At 68.1% G+C, this 21,338-nt stretch overlaps 1 protein-coding gene across 1 annotated transcript in view; it reads right to left on the bottom strand.

Moving 5' to 3' along the window:
* The window catches only part of CHLRE_09g397327v5 (uncharacterized protein), a 40,446-nt gene that overhangs the window by 18,372 nt on the left and 736 nt on the right, over window positions 1–21,338 (bottom strand). The window contains exons 2-35 of the mRNA XM_043065842.1: window positions 21,276–21,334; window positions 20,792–20,884; window positions 20,186–20,233; window positions 19,764–19,835; window positions 19,179–19,468; window positions 18,845–18,923; window positions 18,402–18,572; window positions 17,927–18,076; window positions 16,570–16,755; window positions 15,977–16,241; window positions 15,438–15,653; window positions 15,086–15,279; window positions 14,466–14,754; window positions 14,071–14,191; window positions 12,348–12,612; window positions 11,885–12,160; window positions 11,476–11,682; window positions 10,497–10,982; window positions 10,215–10,267; window positions 9,901–10,035; window positions 9,426–9,664; window positions 9,034–9,261; window positions 8,369–8,922; window positions 8,043–8,147; window positions 7,252–7,829; window positions 6,202–6,830; window positions 4,721–5,371; window positions 4,308–4,517; window positions 3,060–3,960; window positions 1,690–2,836; window positions 1,397–1,540; window positions 1,093–1,195; window positions 681–784; window positions 290–343 (exon numbers count right to left, since the gene is read on the bottom strand). Coding sequence (XP_042921301.1) covers window positions 290–343; window positions 681–784; window positions 1,093–1,195; window positions 1,397–1,540; window positions 1,690–2,836; window positions 3,060–3,960; window positions 4,308–4,517; window positions 4,721–5,371; window positions 6,202–6,830; window positions 7,252–7,829; window positions 8,043–8,147; window positions 8,369–8,922; window positions 9,034–9,261; window positions 9,426–9,664; window positions 9,901–10,035; window positions 10,215–10,267; window positions 10,497–10,982; window positions 11,476–11,682; window positions 11,885–12,160; window positions 12,348–12,612; window positions 14,071–14,191; window positions 14,466–14,754; window positions 15,086–15,279; window positions 15,438–15,653; window positions 15,977–16,241; window positions 16,570–16,755; window positions 17,927–18,076; window positions 18,402–18,572; window positions 18,845–18,923; window positions 19,179–19,468; window positions 19,764–19,835; window positions 20,186–20,233; window positions 20,792–20,884; window positions 21,276–21,334 — 9,302 coding nt within the window. The remainder of the gene's footprint in view (window positions 1–289; window positions 344–680; window positions 785–1,092; window positions 1,196–1,396; window positions 1,541–1,689; window positions 2,837–3,059; window positions 3,961–4,307; window positions 4,518–4,720; window positions 5,372–6,201; window positions 6,831–7,251; window positions 7,830–8,042; window positions 8,148–8,368; window positions 8,923–9,033; window positions 9,262–9,425; window positions 9,665–9,900; window positions 10,036–10,214; window positions 10,268–10,496; window positions 10,983–11,475; window positions 11,683–11,884; window positions 12,161–12,347; window positions 12,613–14,070; window positions 14,192–14,465; window positions 14,755–15,085; window positions 15,280–15,437; window positions 15,654–15,976; window positions 16,242–16,569; window positions 16,756–17,926; window positions 18,077–18,401; window positions 18,573–18,844; window positions 18,924–19,178; window positions 19,469–19,763; window positions 19,836–20,185; window positions 20,234–20,791; window positions 20,885–21,275; window positions 21,335–21,338) is intronic.

The raw sequence follows: 21,338 nt of genomic DNA on the forward strand, positions 1-21,338 counted from the left end.
ACCCAGCCAAGCCAAGCCAAGCCAAATTAAGTCAAGTCAGGCCAAGTCAAGTCAAGCCAAGTCAGATCAAGTCAAGGTGCGATCACGGATGATGCGCAAGTTTTGGTGGAATGGGTTGGATGGAATCGGAATGAAAAGAGTTGGAAAAGGAAATGAAAATGAAAAAATTAGTTGGAAAAGGAAATGAAAATGAGCCAAGGCGTTGGATATTGTAAATATGTCACTGTCCATACGGTTGCATCGGGTTGGACGGGTTTGGCATGCAGGGAGGGCGGGCAGGCACACCCACCCGCACCGCCTCCTGCTCCTTGCGCAGCCGCTTGCGCCTCTCTGCGCCCGCGGCCTGGCGGGGGATGGAGCAGGGCAAGCAGGGCAAGAAGGGCGGGAGGGAAGGCGGGCATAATGGCCAGATGAGAGCATAAGGGCACAAGGGCATGTGGCCGGCTGCGTGTGTGGGCCCGGGGAACCGTGTTGACGCAGCCGCGCTCCATCATTGCAATGCACAATCCCACCCCCGCAACTGCACAACTGCACCTGCATCTGCCCTTGCACACACGCACACACACACACACACACACACACACACACACACACACACACACACACACACACACACACACACACACACACACACACGCACACGCACACACTCAGCCCCCACCACCACCCCGCCCCCTCACCCCTGCTCCGCCGGCTGCGCCCTCGTCCAGCACGGTGGGCAGCATGAAGGCGGGGTCCTGCCGCAGCAGCGCGCCCCACACAGCCGCAGCGCCACCGCCCGCGTCTGCGTGTGCGTGTGCGTGCACGTGTGTGTTGTGAGGAGCGCACGTGTACTGGGTGTGAAGGTGGGGAACCTTCAGGTTGTGCAGCGCACGAGGGGATGGGCAGCAGCAAGGAGTGCAACCATGGGGCGCCAAGGGAACTTCCATCCAGCCGTCCCGACGTACAGCCTACTGCATAATAACTACACCTACTCACCACATAAGAACACACTGCACCGCCAAACCGTTCGTCCCCTCACCTGGGGGACCACCCACCCACCCACCCAGCCTCCCACGCACCTCCCACCCGACCTCCCACCCGACCACGCACCCGGTCTAAGCAGTTTGGCGAAGAAGGCCGCGCGCGACTGGGTGCGCAGCAGCAGCGCGGCGGCGGCGGCCCAGGCCGCGCAGCGCACGTCCCGGTCCAAATCCTTTGGGCGGGCAAGTGGGGTGCGTGCATCGGGCGGCGCCGACGCGGTTGAGTGTCACGTGTAGTAGGTTGGGCTGCATTGTGCTTGGCTGGGGGCGAGCAGCACGCACCCCACGAAATGGAAAGCAGCCCCGACCCAACTCGCCCTAATGCCGACGCCACAGACAAAGGCTCGTGGCCTTCCACACGCGCGCCTTCTCACCCGGAGCTCCAGCCCCGCCGCGTTGGTGGCGGCGGGCGGCGGCGGGCGGCACACCTCCGCACACGCCGCCGACATGACCACGCCGTTCTTCAACGCACCGCCGCCGCCGCCGCCGCCACTGGCCGGCGCCAGATGCTCATTGGCCTGTTGGCACACGTTTGAATGTGAATGTGAGTGTGCGGGTGATGCATCGCCCAATTGATGAGCCCCCCCCCCCACACACACTCCCAGCCTCACACCCTCCCAGCCTCACATCCACACCCACCCACATCCAGCCCCACCCACCCACCCACCTTGCCCCACACGCGCTCCACCTCCGCCGCGCTGCACGTGCCGTACATACTCCGCAGCAGTCCGTACGACACCCACGAGTCCACCAGAGCCGCACACCGCGCCGCCAGCGCGCCCGCCAGCACCTCCGGCGCCGCCGCCGCCGCCGCCGCCGCCGCCACTGGGTCGGCCTTGGCGGCGGCGGTTTTCTGGACGTACTGCACAAACCGCCGTACGTTGCTGCCGTACCACCAGACGCGGAACCCGGTCGGCGCCGCCGCCAGCAGCGGCAATAGCACGTGCTGTAGCAGCGCCAGCCGCAGCTCCCGCTTCAACGCGCCGCCGCCGCCACCGCCGCCGCTACCGTCTACGCCGCCGCCGCCGCCGCCAGCCCACCGCCAGCACGCCGCCACCAGCCTCGCACCCGGCCACGCCCGCGCGCGCTCCGCCTCCGCCTCCATCTCCGCCTGTGCCGCCTCCTCCTGGCTCCCCGACTCCTCATCGCCACCACCACCAGCACCACCGCCACCGCCACCACCACCGCCACCGCCAGCAGCACCAACGGCGGGGAAGCCCAGCCAGGCCGCTGCGGCCACGCGTGTGAACATGGCGGCCAGGCGGCTCTGCAGCACGTGACCGCCACCGCCGCCGCCCATGTCCTGAACCACCACCAGCAGGTCACGGAGGAGCGCCTCCGCCGCAGCCGCCCGCACACCCGCCCCAGACCCAGACCCAGACCCGTCCGCGCCCGCGCCCGCCTCTGCGGCCGCTGAACCGGCAGTAGCAGCAGCACCGGCAGTAGCAGCACCGGCGGCGGTAGCAGCAGCTGCTACTGCGGCTTCGGTGGCGGCGGCCGCCGCCAGTCCTTCCAGCGTCAGCATTAGAGCGTGTAGCCGCTGTGACAGGGCGGCGCCGGCGGGCGAGGCGGCGGCGGCGGCGGCGGCGTCCCCCAGCTCCCGGCGGCTGTCGGGCGGGATGACCGCCGCCACCAGCGCACTGACGGCGCCGGTGGTGGCAGCGTTAACGCCACTGCTGCTGCTGCTGCTGCTGCTACTGCCGTCGGCGCCCGTGCTACTGCCGAGTGTGAACAGGCGGCCCAGCACTGCGTGCTGGGGCGGCAGCTGTGCGGCCAGCAGCGGCAGTAGCTGCAGCGCCGGTGTCCAGGTGACGCTGAGGGCGGGGGGGGGGGGATGCATTGCGTGATTCATTACAGAAGGGCTTTATGTGCCCGGGCCCAATGAAACGGGTGAGGGACATGGGCGGCAAGGAGCGGCAAGAGCGGCAGGAGACGCAGGAGGACATGAGTGGCCTATTTGCGAACGGCCATAAAGCAGAGCCTGCACAGATCGACACAGCAGCTAGCAGCTACACTGCCCCGCCTCAGCGTTGTCACCTGGCGTCCTGCTGCGGTGACAGCATGGAGCAGTAGCAGTCCAGGATGAAGGCCAGGCAGGACGAGGACGGCGCCGCGGCTGTAGCAGCACCCGCGCCATGCGCCGCTGCCGGCTGTAGCAGCGGCTGTAGCAGCCCCGGCGCGTCCAGCCGCAGCGCCAGCCGCAGCAGCCGCAGCAGAAGCAGGCGGCCCTCGGGCGGCGAGCCGCGAGCCGCCAGCGGCGCCGCCAGGGGCAGGTGGCGGCGCAGGGCGGCGGTGAAGGCGGACAGGTGCAGGTCCACGGCGCGGGGCAAGGAGGGCGGGGGCGGCCGCAGCGGGGGCGCAGCGGGCGCGCCCGTGGCGGCTGGCGTGGCGGCTGGCGTGGCTTGGGTGGCGCGCGCGGCTTGCGTGGCGCCCGCCGCTCCCTGCGAGGCGGCGGCGCCTGCGGCACCGGCAGAGGCTGCAGCCGCGGCAGTGGCAGCAGCGGCCGCGGCAGTAGCAGCGGCGGCATCGGCGGCGGCGCGGGAGCGCATGAGGCTCTCCATCACGCCGCCCAGCACCGCCTCGGCTGTAGCACGCAGCGCCGCCGCCGCCGCCGCCGCTACTGCCTCTGGCGCGGCGGCTGTAGCGCTGCCCGGCTGTAGCAGCTGCGCGCTGGCCGCCAGGGCGGTCATCACGTGCCGTACGGCCGTGTCTGCTTCGAACAGCAGGGCACGGTTCACCACGGCCCTGAAGTTGTCGTAAAACACGGCCCCGTCCGCGGCGCCCGACTGCGCCTGCTCCAGGGCTGCTGGGGTCCAGGCGGCGGCTGTAGCACAGGCGGCGGCTGTAGCAGCAGGGCCGGGTGGCGGCGGCAGCGGCAGTAGCACGTGCAGCAGGTCGGCGGCGGGCAGCTGCAGCTGCAGCGCCAGGCTGAGCGCGTCTGTGGGGGAGACAGGTTTGGGTGAGTGTGTGTGTGAGTGTGAGTGTGAGTGTGTGTGTGAGTGTGAGTGTGAGTGTGAGTGTGAGTGTGTGTGCGTGTGTGTGTGTGTGTGTGTGTGTGTGTGTGTGTGTGTGTGTGTGTGTGTGTGTGTGTGTGTGTGTGTGTGTGAGTGAGTGTGAGTGTGTGTGTGAGCTGTGAGCTGTGAGTATGAGTGTGAGCTGTGAGTGTGCACAATGGTTGTGTGGCGGAACTGACTAACGAGCAGCTGCAAGAAGACGGACGGCCGTGCCGCCGCGTTCCTCCGCCACCACCACAGCGAGGTCCCTCCCTGTGCACCCCGGTCGCACCTGTGGCGGCCTTGCGTGCCGCCGGCGACGCCTCGCCGCCCGCCGGCAGCCGCCGCGCCAGCTGCAGACACCGGCCCCGCAGCCGCACCCGCAGCGGCTCCGGCACCAGGGAGGTGCTACTGCCACTGCCGCTGCTACTGCCACTGCCGCTGCCGCTGCCGCTGGTCGTGGAGGCGGCGGGCCAGGGCAGCGCCAGCAGTCCGGACAGGCCTGTCCACCAGGGGGAAAAGGAGCGTTCACAGGCAGCAAGCGCGCCCACACACGCCTCTGTTCAGGCGCCACTCCCCGCCCCCCATCACAGCAGGTCCGTTCGCGCGCCTCCCACCCTTGACTCGCCCCCTGTCCGCAGCCCCCCCACCCCCACCCCAACCACCGCCATCCACCACCCCCACCGCCAGCCCCACCGCCCCCACCTGTCAGGAAGGCGGACGTCTGCAGTGGGTCGCCTGCTAGCATGGCCGCCCGACCGCCCAGCAGCCGCAGCGCCCGGGCCGTCGCACGCCGCTGCGCCGCCTCCACATGCGCCGCCGCCGCCGCCGCCTCCACACGCGCCGTCGCCGCTCCTTCGTCCGCCGCTGCTCCTGCGTCCGCCGGCTCTCCAGCTCCGCTCTTGCCGGACGCCCGCAGCCCCAGCCCCAGTCCCAGGGCAGCCGCCTCCGCCTCACCTCCCTCCTCGTCCTCCTCTTCCTCGTCCTCCTCCTCACCGCCACCCACCTCATCCACCTCCATCGATTCCGCGGCTTCGCCCCAGCCGCCGCCGCCGCCGCCGCCGCCGCCACCAGCCGCCATGCCGGGGCGGCCGCCAGCGCCCAGGGCAGTAGCAGCCGAGTCGAGCGTGCGCCGCAGCAGCTCACGCAGCCCACCCTCCAGGGTGGCAGTCAGCGGCCCCGCCGCGCCCCTGCTGCTACTGCCGCTGCTCGTGCCCGCATGGCTGCTGCTGCTGCTACTGCCGCCCATGCCTGGCCCGGCAGGCCGGAAGCCGTGTCCGAGGCCGCCGCCGGCAGCACGCACGGCAGCGCCGGCAAGCGCTGCGGCCGTCGCCGTCAACTCACGTCGCGCCGCGACTGCATACGTCAAAAACGAGAACACCAACAATGGATTCTTTAAGCCAAGGCACTGTTGGGTGAGCTGCATGATGAAATTAATTGGATTGATGAGTTTGGGATGGGGCACTGGCGTCTCCGATGGACCCCTCAGCGATGGCGACGGCGCTTCATGTTCCTGCGTCCCTTCGCGCACAAGGTAGCGGTGCCGGCGGCCCAGGACAGGCGGACCACGCAGGGCAGCAAACAGCGGCAGCAGCAGCAGCAGCTGCGGCCCCAGCCCGGGCCAGACCTGGCGCATACGTTATGGGGCATGGCATGCAGCATCTTGGGCAAGGCCAAGCATAAACGCCAAGGACTTGAAGCTTGTGCCCAGTTGCGGGAAGGCTGTCCTTGGCTGTTACGCTTAGCCCCGTCCAAGATGCTGCATGCCAGGTCCCATAACGTATGCGCCAGGTCTGGCCCGGGCTGGGGCCGCAGCTGCTGCTGCTGCTGCCGCTGTTTGCTGCCCTGCGTGGCCCGCCTGCCCTGGGCCGCTGGCACCGCTACCTCGTGCGGCGGCGACGGCAGGGCTGGCAGCGCCGTTCCTGCCCTTTGGCGACCCCTGTCGCTGTCCTGCTGCTGCTGTGTCGCCGGGCTGAACAACGCCGGCAGAGGGCTGCCGAGGTCCCTGTGCATGGCCTGTTGATGATTCCATGCCCAGGACGACCAAGCCGCTTACACAAGACTACGATAGCTCCAACAGCCGCTGGTGTCGTAATAGCTGATGTGCAGCCCATGGGATCCCTCAGCCCAAGCGCAATCCCTCGACACTCCAAGCCCGATGCATGCCCGCCACCGCCCTCCCTCACCGTCCGCCGCCGCCGCCCCGACCACGTGCGGGGCCAGCGCCGCCGCCAGCACCACATTGGCAGTGTCGCGGTCCCGCCACGGCACCAGCGCCTCACTGGGGCAGCAGTAGTCGCAGCCGCTGTCGCCAGCGGCGGCTGTAGCAGCGCCACCGCCACCGGTGCTGCTACCGCCGCTGCCGCTACTGCCGGCTGCTGCTGCTACAGCCTGCGCCTCCAGCTCCACCAGCGCTTGCATCAGCCGCAGTAGCGACAGGCAGGCGTCCCGCGTGGCGCCGCGGCACCCGGCGCCGGCCAGCAGCAAACTGCTACTGCCGCTGCTACTGCCGCCGCCCTGGGCGCCGCTGCTGCTACTGCTACTGCTACTGCCGCTCACGCCTTCCTCCACCGGCGGCAGCTGGCACAGCAGCTCAAGCAGGGAGTCGGGCAGGGTGGCGCAGGGCTGCGGGGGCGCGCCGCCGCGCCTCCTCCTCCTTCGCATTCTCCAGTCCTCTGCCTCGTCCTCCTCCCCAGCTACTCCTGCTGCTGCGGCTGTAGCTGCTGCTGCTGCTGCCGCCGCCTCCTGTGTGTCGCGGGCGGCCCGGTCCCGGGCCATGTCCACTAGGTCGGGAAGGTCGGCGGCCAGTAGGACCCTGTGTGTGTGTGGGGGGGGGGGGCGAGTGCGGGTATGGAGGGGGTTGTAAGCACCAGCCTCAAACTAATCCAAACCAAGCTAAACTAGCGGAGCACAGGTAGAGGCATTAGTTGCAAGCGATATTACTTATGGGAGGCGGCCGGGGCGGTCACAGCCACGCAGGCAGGCAGTGGTAAGCAGGCACACAGACAGGCACAGTGTCCCAGGCACACAGCCACAGGCACACGTGGCAACTCAGCGACTCGGGAGACGAACTGGCAGACTCGACTCTGCAAGCGCCTCGTGGCACAGCAGCCACTGGCGGCCAGCGCCCATGACGGTGACCGCAGCGGTGGGGGGAACTTGCGGTCACAGTTGGCCTCAACCTCCCCAACCTCTCCGCACCTGCCCCTGCCCCAGCCTCGCCCGCCCCCGCGCACCCCTGGTCCAGGGCCCAACGCATCCAGTCTAGGGCCGCCGTCACAGACCGCAGCCACACGCGGCACCGCGCAGCAGCCCCCGCCGCCGCCGCCTCTGCGCCATCCGCACCACCGCCGCCGCCGCCGCCGCCGGGCCCCGTGAGCGCCGCCGCCGGCGGCTGCGTGAGCAGGAACGGCACCAGCATCCGCAGCCGCGCGCTGTCGCTGCTACTGCCGCCGCCGCCGCCGCTGCTGCTACTGCCGCTACGGCTGTAGCGCACCGCCACGCGCCAGCTCACCCAGCAGGCGCTGTAGCCCAGCGGCCGCCCCAGGTCCGCCAGCGCCGCACAGGCGGGGCCCGCGTGCTCCACCCTGGCAGTAGCAGCAGCAGCGGCAGTAGCGGCTGTAGCAGCACCCGTGCCGCCGCCGTGATCCCCGTGCGCTCCGTGGCTGCCCAAGCCGTCCTCCTCCTCCTCCCCCTCCTGTGAGCCGCCCCCCATCATCAGGATATGGGACAGCAGCCCGCCCGCCCCCGGTGCCGGGTGGGGGCCACCGCCGCCGCCGCCGCCGCGGTCGGTGATGCGCCGGTCGCGTTCCTCCTGCGAGGTGTGGGTGTTTGACGATTGGGTGTTGGCTGTTTGGCTGTTTGGCTGTATATGTGTTTGGGTGTTGGCGTAGGCATAACTAGCGGGACCTGACATGGCTACGTCCCCTGCCTCCTATCTACCCTTCATCCCCCGGCTACGCCCCAGCCCCCACGCCCCAACCCCCCACGCCCCAATCCCCCCACCCACGCCCCCTCCGCCCCCCACCTGTGCGCGGACCTCCAGCAGCGCCCCCGCCAGCCTGTGGTGCAGCCGCATCGCCTCACGCCGCGCCGCAGCCGAGCCCGCCGCCGCCGCCAGGCCGCCCGTGCCCTGAAGCATGTGGGCACGCAACGCCCGGGATTCGGCCGCAAACTTGCAAAGGCACACACGGCGATGGCACGGAAGGGGCCGGGGGGTGGGGTCGCCACCTCCACACGACACGCATGCCCGCGCTTAAGCACAAGGTGGTCAGGTGGTGCCCCGCACATCCCACAGCACACGCAGCACACACAGCACGGGCCCACACAAACCGCCCCCCCCCGCCCCCGCACCTTCCACAGCCACAGCACCAGCGTCTGCAGTGTGCTGTAAGGCGGGACCACCACCACCGCAGCTGACAGCCCCAGCCCCAGACCCAGCCCGCCCTGGGTCTGCCCCTGCTGCTGCCCTGCCTCCCGCATCTCCACATCCCCTGCCCCGCCCCCTGCCGCCTCCGCGTCCTCCTCCTCCTCGCCCCACTCCACGTCCGCGTCCGGGCCGCCGTCGCCATAGTCCTCAGCCGCCGCGCTCAGTCCGGCAGCCCCGGCAGTAGCACACCCACGACCCCTCCCCGCAGTAGCAGCAGCAGCAGCAGCAGCCGCAGCCGGCAGTAGCAGCAGGCTGGGGTCTCCGGGCAGGGGCCGCGTGAGCTCCTCCGCCAGCTCCCGGGTGAGGCAGTGGTGCACCAGCGCCGCCACCGCACGGGACAGGGCGGGGCCGTAGCCCAGGCCGCCCGCGCCGCCGCCGCCGCTGTTGTTGTTGTTGTTGGTGGTGGCAGTATTGCTGCTACTGCTACTGCCGGCGGCGGCTGTAGCCGAGGAGGAGCCGCCGTCGCCGCCCTCGTCCGCTGCGTGATTGGGCGTTGGGGTTTAATCACTCCGTTCCCCGCGGAATGCGCGTCTACCCTACCGGTGCATCCTGTACATCTTTGCAAACTCCCCGCCATACACACGCCTACCCAGCGGGTGCCTCAACGCCGCCGCCAGCAGCCACAGCGCCTCCAGCAGCACACCGCCCGCCGCCGCCGCGCCGCCGCCCAGCGCCGGCGCCGCCAGCGGCCGGGCCAGCGCCGCCAGCGCCGCCGCCGCGCCGCGCCGCACGCCGGGGTCGGGCTGCGCCAGTCTGTCCAGCAGGCGGCGCAGCAGGCTGGCGGCGTTGACCGACACGAAGGCGTCAGAGGAGGTGGCTGGCGGCGGAACACACGGGAACACACGGGAACACACACACACACACACACAATAGGGTTAGGTTGCGTCAGTCACGACTACGTGGTGCATGGGAAGGTGCATGGGAAGGGCAAAGGAGCATAGGAAGGTCGAGGCACATGCTTGGGTTGGAGTACCTGCGCACCTTCACCGCCTCCGCCACCGCCGCCGCCTCCGCTGCCCAGGTTCTGCTTCTGAGCCCACGTGAACCACTCCGCGCACAGCGCCGCACACAGGTCCCGCAGCGACCCCGCGCCTCCTCCCGCGCCCCCGCCCCCGCCTCCTCCTCCGCCCCCGCCTCCGCCTCCGCCGCCGCCGCCACACAGTCCAGCCAGGACGGCTTCCAGCAGCGCCATGGCCTCAGCTCCCTCGCGCCGCGCGCCCCTGGTGGGGTGGGGCAGTGGTGCAGTGGTGGGGTGCAGCGGGACGAAGGGAGGAGGGCGCGGGTCAGGGAGTAAGATTGCAATCAAGCATGAAGCGGAGCAGAGGTCTTTCGAGTGTAGCCCCTCAAACGGCAAGCTAAACTGTCAATCCCCGGGGCGCTACGCAATGCGCAGTAGCCATGCCCCAAAATTCCGCCCTCCCCCTCCCCCTCCCCTCCCCCTCGCCCCCTCCCTCACCGCGTGTACCAGTGCACCAGCTGCCCCGCCAGCCGCCGGAACAGCTCACGCGCCAGGGGCTCGGGACCCGCCGCCAGCCGCAGCACCACCGGAAACAGCCGCGCCAGCAGCGGCTGGAAGCGCGTGACGCGCCGCCTGTGGGCGTATATGTGTGTGTACAGTATGTGTGTTAAAAGCATTAGGAAAACAAAGCGCTGTGTGTGTGGGAGAAATGAAGGAGTGGGGAAGTGGAGTTGAGACGTGGGGCTAGCTGCATAGACCGCCGTCCGGGCCAGCTCCGCGCCTGCCCACTCCCTCCCATCAGCGCTACTCACTCGTAGTCACGGCGGCCCTGCCCCTCCTCAGGCACCGCGGCGTTGGCTCCCACCTGCAAGCATACACACACACACACACACACACACACACACACATATACACACATGTAAGGGACACGGAGAGGCCAACGGTAATGGTGCGGACGGCAACGGCGGTGCGGATTTCGTTGTGATTGAGCGGTCTTGTTACGAGTGACGGAAGCGTCTGGCACCCCTGCTCCCCTACAGCTGTACCACCTCCACTGCGGCACACGCGGACGCAGAGCCGCTACAGCCGCTCACCACCCACAGCGCCGCCGCGTGCAGCAGCTCCGCCGCCGCCGACCGAGCCTGCGGCGCCGGGCTCTCCTCCGCCAGCCGCGCCGCATGCGGCAGTAGCAGGTCCAGGTGCAACACCACTCGGCTCCAGCCGCCATCGCCACTGCTACTGCCGTCGGGGGCCGCGCCGTCCGCGCCGCCGTCGGCGGCGGCCTCCGCCGGCGGCGCTGCTACAGCCACCGCCACCCGCAACGCCACCTTGGTCGAGTCCGTGTCCCAGGGCAGCTGCTGCAGCAGCCGCTGCGCCGCAGGCCCGACCACGCCGCCGTTGCTACTGCCGCTGCTACTGCCGAGCGCGGTGTCAGCAGTAGCAGCCGCCGCCGCCGGCAGTAGCAGCGACGCCAGGTCCACCGCCACCAGGTGTCGGGCGGCGGCGGGGTTGCGGCCCAGCCACAGCTGCAGCCGGCACTGCAGGCCCTCCAGAGCGGAGGCCGCGTCCGGCGCGGCGGCCTGCAGGTGTGTGTGCGCGCGCGTGTGTGTGTGTGTGTGTGTGTGTGTGTGTGTGTAGCCATTCATGTAATATTGGATGGGGCGGGGGAGGGTGGGCTTCATCAGCCCGAGCCCAACAGAACCAGGAGGGAGGGAGAGTTCGAGGAAGGCACAAGAGACAAGTCAGCGCCATGCGGCACAAGTCAGCGCCATGCGGCACAAGTCAGCGCCATGCTGCCAACGGCCATGCCCCCACTGGCCGCCGCCGGGGCGTGTGTGTAACGAAATAGGAGCGAGTGGGTCAGGCGGCACGCAGGCAGACCCAGCGGCGGTTGGAGTTGCCAGCGCTGGCAGCGCGGCCGGGGCTGTCAGGGTGGTCAGACACGCACACGCACACGCCGCAGGGCCCGGAGCCGCCCGGACCCCCCAACACCGGGAGCTGCCCCCCCCCGTGGTTCCGTGCATTATGTACCGCTTTCCCAACCATCCTTGCATGAACAAAACCAAGCCGCACCTTGGCTGCCTTGGCGGCGCGGCTGGCGCGAGCAGCTGCCACGCCGCTCTTAGCACCCTCCCCGAAGCCGCCGCCGCCTGCTCCGCCGCCGCCGGGCTCCGCCGCCGCCGCCGCCGCCATGTTGTCGGCCTCGGCCTGCAGCGCCGCCGCGCCGGACTGCTCGGACAGGTACGGCTCCAGCAGCGGTACAAAGTACGGCAGCGCGGCCTGGGGATGGGGCGGCGGTACAGCAGCTGATGGCGGTTGGCGGCGGTTCGCGGCGTCCCAAAACCAGTGAGCCGAGTAACACTTGCATAAACAACCGACAACTTCCATATGCGAACGACCTAACACACACGGGCACAGCATCCGCGACCGGTCGTAACCGAGGGCGCCGGCCGCTCAACCCGGCCCGGCCCCAGGCCCCTACCCTGAGCGCCGCCGGCTGCTGCTGCTCCCACCGCTCCAGCGCCTCCACCGCCGCCGCCGCCACCGGAAGGTGCTGCAGTCCCAGCGGCAGCGCCAGCCGCAGCGCCAGCGCCAGACCCTGGCCGGCGGCTGTAGCAGAGAGGCTGTAGCTGCTGGTGCTGCTGCTGCCGCCGCTAGTGCTGGTGCTACTGCCGGCTGCTGCTGCTGCTGCTGCTGCTGCCAGCAGGTGCGGCGGCGCCGCCAGCAGCAGCTGCAGGCAGCACACCAGCAGCTCGTCCTGTGGGGGCCGAGTGTGTGTGTGAAGGAGTGAGGCAGTGCGAGGGAGTGTTACGCTTAAGTGAGGAAGGAGATGGGCTTGCAAAGATGGTTGGAAAAGCGGTGCATGAGGTGGTTTGGGCCGGACAGGTCAGGGTCGGGGGGCAGCCTAGCCCTTGAACCACAAACAGCAGCCCCTAGCGCCACACCTTGTAATGCGGACACGCCGCCGCCACCGCCGCCAGCAGTCCGCGGAACAGCTCCGATGTCGCCGCCGCCGCGCGCGCCGCCGCCGCCGCCACGTCCGCCTCCTCCTCCTGCTCCGCCACCGCCGCACCTGCGCCCCCCGCGCCGCCGCCACCGTAGCGACGGGTTCCTGCGGCTACGGCTGCGGCTGTGGCGGCTGCGGGTGTGGCGGGTGGGGGCGCCAGAGCTCCGGCCTGTTCTGCTAAATCCATGGCCACCTTGGCCAGACTGGGTAGCAGCAGCAGCAGGAGGAGGACGAGTGGAGGAGCAGAGGGGAGGGTTACATTCATGATTACTCGCGCCTTGCGAAGCACACACAGGCGCACACACAGGAGCATACACACAGGCACACGCACACGCATCGCACACAACGCACACACACACACACACACACACACACACACACACACACACACACGCGGTGGCGAAGGCCGTGGTGGCGCAGATCAACGCACACAACCCCGGTCCGGCTCCCATCAGCCAAGCCCAGCTGTGGCTGGTTCAGGCGCCGCCGGGTTTTCAGCAGTGTGTTTGGGACGTGGTGGTGATGGCGGCGCTGGCCGCCACAGAACATGGCCGGGTGCGGCTGCGCGGGATGACGCGCGCCGCAGCGGCCCTGGGAATTCAGACGGCGGCGGCAGCAGCTCCCGAGGCTGCGGTGGCAGGTGCAGCGGAGGCGGAACCCGATCTTGACGAGATCCCGCCCACACAGCTGACGCCGCCGCAGCCAGGCGTCAACCCCGTCGAGCTTGCGTGCGCTCGTGCAGTCGCGGACTTCTGGTCGCGGCTGATGCAGTTCGCGCAGCTCGGCGTGCCCCAAAAGGGTTGGGATGGTGTTGACGCCACTCACCCCATCCTGGCGGTGGTGAACGGTGAAATGCTGTGCGCGATGCCGCAAGCTATGGAGCTGGAGGCTTGAAAGGGATCAGCCCTTAGGAGAAGCGCGTGAGCACTAACATGAGCCACTGAAGCAGTGGCATACGAGAGGGTCAGCGGGGGAGCTTAGTGGGCAGGCGAAGGGTCTTTTGTTTTACGCCCGTGGGAGCAGGGCCAGGTTTGCGGGGTTTTAATGCCTGAGAGGGTGTATTGGGTGCTGCAACACCCCGGGTCTTACGGCCTGGACCGGCCTAGTGGCCAGACGCGTTTGTGGCTGCCCTTAGGCATTGTCTGCCCTTGCGTCGAGAGCTGGTTAGGTTGCGGTTGAGGTCGTGCAGGCTGCCGGGTCGTAGGACTCAGCCCCGCAGCCACTGTGGTCGTGCTTTCGCGTGCTGTCGCGTGCTGCGTGTTTTGTTATGTTTGCTGTTTTTTGTCTTCTGCCCGCCTGGTTTTTAAGAGGTAGCTCGCCCGCTGGGTCTGAGGTTGTTACACCGGTAGTAATTCCGCAAGGATTACTGGCGCGGTGAAGGGTCGGAGTGCGTTGCCCTGTGGACTCCAGAGCTGGTTGCGCTCTGCCGGGGAAACGCCAGGTCACGGCAGCCCTCGATTGAGAGCCCTGTCGTTGGTTATACCAGATACACGATTCACGTGATCTGGCAGAAAAACCATGGAAACCGTAGTCACACACACACACACACACACACACACACACACACACACACACAGCACAAGCCACAGCCAAACGAACACACATGCGCCCAGCGTGCCACACGTGCCTGCACACACACGCGCACACGCGCAGTTCCGCACCTGTATGTGGCGCTGACCAGGGGCCGCTCCGCCGCCAGGCCGCACAGCGCCTCAGCCGCCGGCAGCGCCCAGCGTGCGAACAGGCCGGGCCCGGCGGCCGGCAGCAGCTCGCCCAGAAAATCTGCGAGGGTGAGGGGATAGGGGGTGGGTGTTGCCAAGGATGCTTGGAAAAGCGGTACAGGATGCACAAAAGACCGCTGACGAAGCCGGTACCAAATAAGGGGGGGAGAGGGGTTTGAGGATGAGCACGACGCTGATGACCAGGTGGCTATGCGGCATAGGAGCACCTGCATCCCAGCTCACAACCTCACAGCCGGCTACAGAGCCAAAGACGCAGCCCCACATGGCCAAACCCCACGCGATACGGTAGTACCCCCCCCCACCCAGCCCCTCACCGCGCATGTGGAAGAAGGCCATCATGTCGTACAGGTCGTTGGCCACCAGGCCGCCGTACAGGTCGGTTACAACCGTCAAACCGCCACCGCCGCCGCCAACCGCCGCATCATCATCCCCATCATCACCGTAACCGGCACCTGCCGTACCGCCCGTGCCGCCTGGCGGCGGCAGGCTGTACGACAGGTCCAAGTGGCGGGCGGCGTCCAGTACGGCGGATATGAGGGCGTCGTACACGGCGGCACGCAGGCGGCGCTGGGTGGCGGCGCTATAGGTGCGGCACAGCTCCGCCTGTTTCATTTCGGGGGGAGGGCGGAAGGGTTGTAGCGAAGGCGTGTGGGTGTGGGTGTGGGTGTGGGTGTGGGTGCGGGTGCGGGTGTGCGGGGTTGGGATTCGAGGGCGGTGGGTATGTGTGCAGGCCGCGGGTTACGGGCCCACCGCAGCGTGTGTTTTAGGGAGGAGCACAAGGAAAAGAATGAAGGCATACATACAGCCCAGCCTGTGTCCTTGTGTAAGATTGCGCTGGTGTGGTGATGGAGTGGACGGCCCACGCCGTTCCCCCGGTCCCATCTCACATGCTAGTCATACAAACACACGGCACACAGCCCCCACCCCACCCTACCTGCATCTCGGCCGTGAAGCCGCCGCTGCTACTGCCGCTGCCGCCGCCGCTGCTACTGCCCAGGCGGCCGCCGGGCCCCACCGGCAGTAGCAGCAGCGCCCGCCACAGCTCTATGTACACCTCCCAGGGCCGGACCTGCTGCTCGGGGTCCGAGTCCGGCAGCAGCGCCGTGCCGCCGCCACCCGCACCCGCACCTGCAAGGCGGCGTGGATGAATGACCGGATGACAGGTGGGGGATGGCACGTAGGTCGACACACACACACACACACACAGGACACAGAGGTTGACACACACAGATGGCGAGCCGTATCCCTGGCACGGCAACAGGCGCGGCCGCCCGCCCGCCCCTCACCTCCGCCGCCCGCATCTCCCAGCGCCGCGCCCACGCCGCCGTCCGGCTGCAGCTGCGGCTGCTGCAGCGACAGGCTGAGCAGCAGCGCCGCCAGCGGCTGTAGCAGCGCCGGCAGTCGGGCGGGCTGGTGCGCTGCTACTGCCGCCAGCGCCGCCGCCAGCTCGCCGTGCACTCGCCGCTGCAGCACACCCATGGCCGCGACCAGCGAGTAGCCGGCTGTAGCAGGCCAGGTGGGGAAGGGTGGGGAAGGGTGGAGGGAGGAAACTTCAGGCATGATGACGGTGATGGTGAATTGGGGGAGGGGGTTGCAAGGGTGTTTGGAAAAGCGGTACAGGATGCACCGAAGACTGCAGACGAAGTCATTACCACATGAGCGGCCGTCCGGGCGGCCGCAGGGGGAGGGAAATGAGGTGGGTGCACTCCACACAAACACACACATGCACATATACACACACACACACACACACACACACACACACACACACACGCACACACACACACACACACACACAATCACACACACGCACGCCGTCACTCACCCACCACCCTCTCAAGCAGCTCCCGCAGCAGCCGCCCACCCGCGTCGTCCAGAACCGGCCCCCGCGCCGCCACCGCCGCCACCGCAGCCGCCAGCACCGCCGCCGCCTCCACCCGGCTCCCGCTGTCGTACACAGCCGCCGGCGCCGCCTCCGCCGCCGCCAGCACCGACCCGGGGGGCAGTGCCGCCAGCTCGGACTCGGCGGGAAGCGGCGGCCCGGCGGCGGCGGCGCGCGCCGCCAGCGAGCGAAGCAGCGCCGCCAGGCCCTGTCGGCACGTGTGTAGCGGGTAGGCAGGTAGCGGTAGAGCGCGGAGGTTTTTAACCGATGTGACGGTTGGTTGGTTGGTTGGTTGGTTGGCGTGTGGCGATCGTCCACGCGCCGCAACAAAGTCGGCCGTGTCTCTCTTGGCAGTAAGACACACACGCGTCCAAGCTGACACGCGCAGCCCGCACCCGCCTCAACCCCACCCAAACCGTAACCCCACCAACCCCTGTGCCCCGCCGTACACACACATTATCCCCGCCCCACCCATGCTAAGCCGTTCAGCACCAAATATCCCATTGCCCCGCCCCCGCGCCCCGCCCCGCCCGCACCTGCTGCCCCTCCAGCGCCGCCACCGGCTCCGCCATGGCCGCCACGCCACGGGCCGCCAGCAGCACCACCCGCCCGCCCGCCTCGCCCGCCACCCCCGCCTCCTCGCCAGCGCCCCCACCTCCCCCGCCTCCTCCGCCTCCTGCCGCCCCCTGCTCCAGCAGCGCCTGCAGCCGGCCCACCAGCGCCTGCACGTGCGGCACCCCGGGCCACAGGTACACACACACACACACACACACACACACACACAAATACATACACAGGGGGGTTGCAAAGATGGTTGGGAAAGCGCTACAGGATGCACGAGGAGGACTGCAGGCGGGGCGGGGGGTGGGGGGGTCAGGACGCAGCAATCACGCCGCACCCGCCAGCCCACCAAGGCCTCATCACCACGCCCGGCTCCCAGGGGTGCCCGACCGACCCGACACATGAGGCCATTGCCACACACACGGCACCAGCGCCATCAGCCCCACTGCCGCCCCCTACCCGCATTCCACGCAGCCCCCGCACCGTTGGCGCCCCCCTTCGGGCGGCGACATTTATTGCCGGCGCCGCTCGCCCTGCTTCTCCACGACGCCTCGGCCCACATCCCATGAGTACTATCGCTTGCGACTAACGCCTCTGCCTGCACTCCCCTCGTTATCGTTGGTTTTGGTTTAGTTTGGGCTGGTATTTACACCCCCCCCCGCGTGGTCGTGCCGTTATGCTTTTACTTTGGCTCTCACTACTACTCGCATTGCACGTTTGCTTATATGTCTGTGCCGCCTGTTTGCCGTTTGAGTCCGCCACGCCTTACTGCCGCTCGCCCATTTCCTGTGTGTGCTTTCCCCTGCGCGCGCGGCTCTGGCGTGGCTTGCATTGCTGAGCGCTTAGCTTTCCCCTGCGCGCGCGGCTCTGGCGTGGCTTGCATTGCTGAGCGCTTAGGTGAGTTCGCGGGGTCCCGGTTTCGCGCCGCAGCAGCTAAGCTAGCCACCTAGACGCATGCACTCAGCTTCTTTACCAACGAGCCTTACTTATCACCACTACTACTCCAGACTACTTGCTTTCAATAGGAACTTAGTATTTTAGCGTTAGCCGCCACGGAAACACGGGGGAGCCAGCAGCCTGCCGCTGGCGAAACAACGGTATGGAATGCGTCGCGTGTGCCCGCTGTACCTCTGGACGTCGGCACTTCACTTCATATTTGATACACACCATCCCATGGATGGCTACCCCCCCCCCCCCCAGTCCCGGCGTGACGCACAGTGCCACGCCCCGCCCGCGCCCCACAACCCAGACTCCCCCACACTCCGCTCCCGGCCCCGCGCCCCCCTCACGCTCTTCCCCCCACTGCATCCCGCCGCCCCCGCGCTCCCTCACCCGCATCTTGCCCCTGGCCGCCGGCTCGTCCCGCCGCCGCCCCAGCTCCGCCGCCACCGCCCGCAGCAGCCGCGGCGCGCACTCCTCCGCCACCCGCCGCACGTCCCGGTTGGTGTGAGCCACACAGCCGCGCCAGGCGTCCAGCAGCTCCTGGGGATGGGGGCGGGTGATAATCAGGATCAATCAAGAAGAAGCGCACTTCTAGCCATACATACTGGTGCGTGTGGGTGTGTGTGGGATGTGGGATGTGGGATACGGAATATGGGAGTGGGGTGTTCGAAATGCCTGGCCGCGTCCTGCCCGACTCCTCCCCTAATTCCGTGCAGCCCCGCACACTCCGTGCCCACACTTGTTCGTGCCACTCTCCCCCCTCCCGTACCCCAACCTCCTACCCCGCCCCAGCCCCTTGTCCGCCCCCCCCCCCCCGCCCCCGCCCGCCACAACCCCGCCCCCGCCCGCACAACCCCGCCCCCACCAGGCAGTCCTCCAGCAGTCGCCCCGGCGGCACCAGCCCCCCCGGCACCGCCACCAGCCGCAGCGCCGCCAGGTGCGCCCGGTAGCGGCCCGCCCGCCCGCCGCCGCCCAGCTCGCGCAGCAGCGGCAGCGCGCGCCCGTAGGCGGCCAGGGCGGCGGCATCCCGGGCCGACTGTAGGGGCAGGAGGGGAATGGGGCAATGGAGTTGCGGTTTTACAAGGTTCGTGTGTGCGTGTGTTCAGGAAAGCACACGAGGAAGGGGTCGAAACTGTGCCTGGGCGTGTGCGTGTGCCTGTGCCTGGGTGTGCGTGTGCGTGTGCGTGTGCGTGTGCGTGTGCGTGTGTGTGTGTGTGTGTGTGTGTGTGTGTGTGTGTGTGTGTGTGTGTGTGTGTGTGTGTGTGTGTGTGTGTGTGTGTGTGTATGTGTGTACGTGCGTGCCCCCACCTGTGACGGCAGCCAGGGCACGGCCAGTACGGCGGTGTCCAGTGCGCCCGCCAGCTCCTGAAGGGCCGCCTTGGGGTTCCTGAAGGGCCGGGGCGGGGGCGGGGGCATGTTGGAACAATGACAGGCGCCGACATGGCGTGGGTGGGGCACTGTCACAGCAATTCTAGAGTGGGGCCACAGCCGCCACACGCTGCACGCCAGCTCCAAGCACCTCTGTGCCACGCTGCCCCAACGTCACAGCCACACAGATGGCCCGCGCCACCCACCCATTTGCGACTGAAGAAACTACCCCGCCCGCCACACAGCACACGCCACCCACCGCACGCCCACCCACCGTATCACGGCCAGCGCCTCCCGCACCAGAGCCTCAGGCGTCACCGTGCCCAGGCCCGGCGGCGGCTGCGCGGGCGGCACACGGCTTCCGACGCCAGCAGGAACACCGCCAGCAGCAGCACTGGCAGTAGCGGGAGCGGCAGTAGCAGCACTGGCAGTACTGGCAGTAGCGGAAGCGGCAGTAGCAGGAGCAGCACTGGCAGTAGCGGCGCTGTAGGCTCGGTCCACCAGCAGCGCCAGCAGCCGCAGCAGCTCGGAGCGGGCGCCGGCGGACGTCTTCTCCCGCCGCGTCTGGGCGGGGGACACAGTGCGGGGGATCAACGGGTGGGCGCGTGGGGCGCGGAAGGGCGCGGGAGGGCGGCGTTGCCGCGTGTCAGGCCGCGTTGGGCACACCACATAGACATTTACGCCCGGAGCCGACATGCATGATCGGGCATAGACCGAGCGATACGGTATCCAAGCCCAAGCATTGCAGGGACTTCAACCCCGCATACTTCATAGCTTTGATGATTCTCGTTGGGCTCGGGCACATGAACCCACCAACCCTCCCCCCTACCCGATAGCCCCCCCCCCCCCTTACACACACCAGTGCGCCCTTGAGCTCTCCCGCCAGGCCCAGGAGCACTTGCAGCGCCGCGGCGGCGGCCGGGCCCTCCTCCTGCGCGGCCGCGGGGCAGAGGGCGAGAGGCCGTGACATGTGGGGTCGCGGTGCGCCGTGTGAGCAGCTCACGAGGGCCGAGACACGGGACTCAGTGACACACACACACACATACACACATACATACACACACACACACACACACACACACACACACACACACACACACACACACACACACACACACACACACACACACACATACACACACGCGCGCACACAGGCGGGCTCTCCGGCGTTCTGTTCGCTTGGCCTGTCCACTATCTGGCACATTTAGGAGCGCATTCATCCATTCGTGGAAATCTCAACACGCCGCACTCGTGGTCCTCACTCCATGAGCCCGCCCGCACCTCGAGCTGCAGCAGTGTGGCCAGTAGGGAGTACAGCACCGCACGGCCCTGCGGCGGTGGTGGTGGTGGTGGTGGTGGTGGTGGTGGTGCGGACGGGCGTGAGCACAGGCAGTATGGGCAAACAGACACGAGATCTGCCGCGATCCGTCTGCTAGGGGCGGTCTCCCCGTCCCCTGGGTCTGTGAGCAGGCCCACCCCCATCGAATCCACCCACACACCCACTCGCCAACCCTGCAGCCCGCCCCCCTCTCCCTGCTGTGCCAACCACCCGCACTACTGCGGAACCCCTCGTGCCCCCTGCCCCCCCCCCGCGGCCTACACACGCCAACCCCAACAGACACCCGTCTGCACACGTCACGCGTGCTTCCTTCCCTCGTGCTCTTGTATACCCACCCCCATGGCGTAATTCGAGATCGGAATGAACTCCCCCCCCTTCATATTCACTTCACTTCATATTTGATACACACCATCCCATGGATGGCTAACCCCCCCCCCCCCACACACACACACACCCACACACACACACACTGTCTTTGCGCAACGTTTTCCTTGTGCTCTTTATACACATACACACACACACACACCCACACACACACACACACACACCAGTGCGTTGCGGTCCTCCTCCCGCAGCAGGCCGTGCAGGGCCGACACCAGCGCACACAGCCGGGCCGGGTCGGAGGCCAGGGCGCAGCGCCACTGCGCGGGTAGTAGCGCGTGGGTATTTGCGGGTGGGGGCACGCGTGTGCGTGTGCGATGGGACAGTGGTAAGGCAGGTTGGTAAAGTCCCGTAGGGTGCAGCTGATTCCCAGAACCCAACAGATGGCAACCAATTTGCAACGGCAGGGCAGGAGTGTGTGCGTGTGTGTTTGAGTACAGCATCATCCCGAGCGTGGGGGCGCTGTTGCCGGGCGTCACATGACTGACATGAGAGATGGGAAGAGCTGTTGTTCCTTGGGGCTAGAGTTCGGGGAGCTTGTGGATTCGGTAGAGGTGTCCGCCTCGCAGATACCGTATTGCGGTTCTGCTCACTAACGACCCCCGAGAATGAAACCCCAACCCCCGCCGCCACCCCCGCCGCCACCCCCACCTCGGCATTGCTCTCCAGTTGTGAGTCCAGCCAGCGGAGCACTTGGTTGCGAGCGGCAGCTGC

This window comes from Chlamydomonas reinhardtii, chromosome 9, assembly GCF_000002595.2.
Source record: "Chlamydomonas reinhardtii strain CC-503 cw92 mt+ chromosome 9, whole genome shotgun sequence".
Lineage (NCBI taxonomy): Eukaryota > Viridiplantae > Chlorophyta > Chlorophyceae > Chlamydomonadales > Chlamydomonadaceae > Chlamydomonas > Chlamydomonas reinhardtii.